The sequence below is a fragment of the Apteryx rowi genome, unplaced genomic scaffold, assembly GCF_003343035.1.
Source record: "Apteryx rowi isolate R43461 unplaced genomic scaffold, aptRow1 scaffold_1849, whole genome shotgun sequence".
NCBI classification, from domain to species: Eukaryota; Metazoa; Chordata; class Aves; order Apterygiformes; family Apterygidae; genus Apteryx; species Apteryx rowi.
This window is the reverse complement of record NW_020448140.1, coordinates 1-2,115: the sequence shown is the minus strand read 5'-3', so window position 1 is coordinate 2,115 and position 2,115 is coordinate 1. Positions and strand designations below refer to the sequence as shown.

Here is a 2,115-nt window from a genome sequence, read left to right as displayed (position 1 = left end):
GAGGGGTTTGGCCCCACCATGGGGTTTTGCCCCATGGGAGCTTTGTCCCCATGATGGGGGGGTTTGTCCCCACCACGGGGGTTTGTCCCCACCGTGGGGCTTCATCCCATGGTGGGAGTTGTGTCCCCGTGATGAAGGTTTTGTCCCCACCATGGGCGTTTTTCCCCACCATGGGGTTTCGTCCCAGTGGGATCTGTGTCCCCACGATGGGAGTTGTGTCCCCACGTGGGGGGTTTCGTCCCCATGGGATCTTTGCCCCCACGATGGGGGTTGTGTCCCCACCATGAAGGTTCGTCCCAAACGCCGGGCTTCGTCCCATGGTGGGAGTTGCGTCCCCACGATGAACGTTTTGTCCCCGCCACGGGCGTTTCTCCCCCACCTTGGGGCTTCATCCCCATGGGATCTTCGTCCCCATGATGGGGGGGTTTGTCCCCAGCATGGGTCACYGTCCCCTCACCCCCGCGCGCCCCGCAGATGATCATCGAGCCCACCAGCCCCAAGCTGCTGCCGGACCCGCTGCGCGAGCCCTACTACCAGCCGCCCTACACCCTCGTCATCGAGCTCACCGACGTCCTGCTGCACCCCGAGTGGTCGGTGAGTCCCGCCRCCGCGTCCCCTTCTGCAGGGGGACGGGACGGGACACGTGGGTGGCCCCCCCCCTTACCTGTCCTCGTCCCCAGCTCGTCACCGGCTGGCGCTTCAAGAAGCGCCCGGGCATCGAGAGCCTCTTCCAGCAGCTGGCCCCGCTCTACGAGATCGTCGTCTTCACCTCCGAGACCGGCATGGTGAGGGGCACACGGCGGTGGCAGCGGGGAGGGGACGCGGCTCGGTGACACCCGCTGACACCCCTCTTTCCCTCGTTTACCCCCCCCCCAAGACCGCCTTCCCCCTCATCGACAGCGTCGACCCCCACGGCTTCGTCTCCTACCGCCTCTTCCGCGACGCCACCCGCTACATGGACGGGCACCACGTGAAGGTACCGGGGGCCGCGGGGAGGGGACGCCCGCAACGGCGGTGCCAGCTCCCTGCCAACCCTTCCTTGTCCCCCCCCGTCCCCTTCCTCCAGGACATCTCCTGCCTCAACAGAGACCCCGCCAAGGTGGTGGTGGTGGATTGCCGCAAGGAGGCCTTCTGCCTGCAGCCCTACAACGGGCTGGCGCTGGCCCGCTGGGACGGCAACTCCGACGACCGGACCCTCTACGACCTCGCCGCCTTCCTCAAGAGTGAGAAACGGGGGGGTGCGGGGGGGGGGTCCCTGGGGGGGTTTGGCCCCCGCACTGACGCTGTCCCCGTCCCCATCCCCGCAGCCATCGCCCTGAGCGGCGTCGAGGACGTGCGCACGGTGCTGGAGAACTACTCGCTGGAGGACGACCCGCTGGCCGCCTTCAAGCGGCGCCAGTCGCAGCTGGAGCAGGTGGGGACGGAGCCGGCGGTGTCCCRCGTCCCCCTGCCATTAACGGTGTCCCCCCCCGCCACCATTAACGGCGTCCCCCCTCGCCGCCACTGTTAATGGCGTCCCGGTCCCCCTGCCCTTAACGGTGTCCCAGTGTCCCCCCTGCCACCGCTGTTAACAGCATCCTGGTGTCCCCCCCGCCACCACCGTTAATGGCATCTGGGTGTCCCCTGGCTGCTGTCGTTAATGGCATCCCGGCGTCCCCCCACCCCCGCCACCATTAACGACATCCTTCTGCCGTTAATGGCATCCTGGCATCCCCCTGCTGCTGCCGTTAACGATGTCCCCCTGCCGTTAACGGCATCCTGGTGTCCCCCTGCCGCTGCCGTTAACGACGTCCCCCTGCAGTTAACGGCATCCCGGTGTCCCCGCCACTGCCACCGTTAACAATGTCCCCCCGCCGCCACCGTTAACGGCATCCCGGCGTGTCCCCCCCACCCCGCCGCCGCCACCGTTGCCGTTAACGGCGCGCCGGCACGGGCTCTTTCTTTCCCGCCGCGGGCAGGAGGAGCAGCAGCGGCTCGCCGACCTCTCGCAGGGCAAACAGGGGCCCCAGCTCTTCCTGGGCTCCCTCGCCGGCCGCCTCTGGCCCCGCTCCAAGCAGCAGTGACGGCCGGTGACACGCCGATGACACGCCACCGACACGCCGACGGCGCCGACAC

At 68.1% G+C, this 2,115-nt stretch overlaps 2 protein-coding genes across 2 annotated transcripts in view; both read left to right on the top strand.

Moving 5' to 3' along the window:
• The window catches only part of SUPT5H (SPT5 homolog, DSIF elongation factor subunit), a gene marked incomplete at its 5' end in the record, with an annotated part of 12,234 nt that extends 11,817 nt beyond the window's left edge, over positions 1-417 (top strand). The window contains one exon of the mRNA XM_026061747.1: positions 290-417. Within this exon, the coding sequence (XP_025917532.1) occupies positions 290-417 (128 nt within the window). The remainder of the gene's footprint in view (positions 1-289) is intronic.
• Positions 31-2,109, top strand: TIMM50 (translocase of inner mitochondrial membrane 50). Its single transcript, XM_026061748.1, has 6 exons — positions 31-594; positions 681-785; positions 878-976; positions 1,067-1,223; positions 1,308-1,414; positions 1,959-2,109. Exons 1-6 carry the CDS (start codon positions 475-477, stop codon positions 2,061-2,063), a joined length of 693 nt encoding a protein of 230 aa, XP_025917533.1. The 5' UTR covers positions 31-474; the 3' UTR covers positions 2,064-2,109.
• Positions 2,110-2,115: the final 6 nt, after the last annotated feature.

Bases quoted from the DNA above. Each gene is read 5' to 3' on its own strand.
- TIMM50 (XM_026061748.1), top strand. From the start codon at position 475: ATGATCATCGAGCCCACCAGCCCCAAGCTGCTGCCGGACCCGCTGCGC. The intron at 977-1,066 runs GTACCGGGGGCC...CCCTTCCTCCAG, and splicing joins TGGACGGGCACCACGTGAAG to GACATCTCCTGCCTCAACAG. The intron at 1,224-1,307 runs GTGAGAAACGGG...CCATCCCCGCAG, and splicing joins CCTCGCCGCCTTCCTCAAGA to CCATCGCCCTGAGCGGCGTC.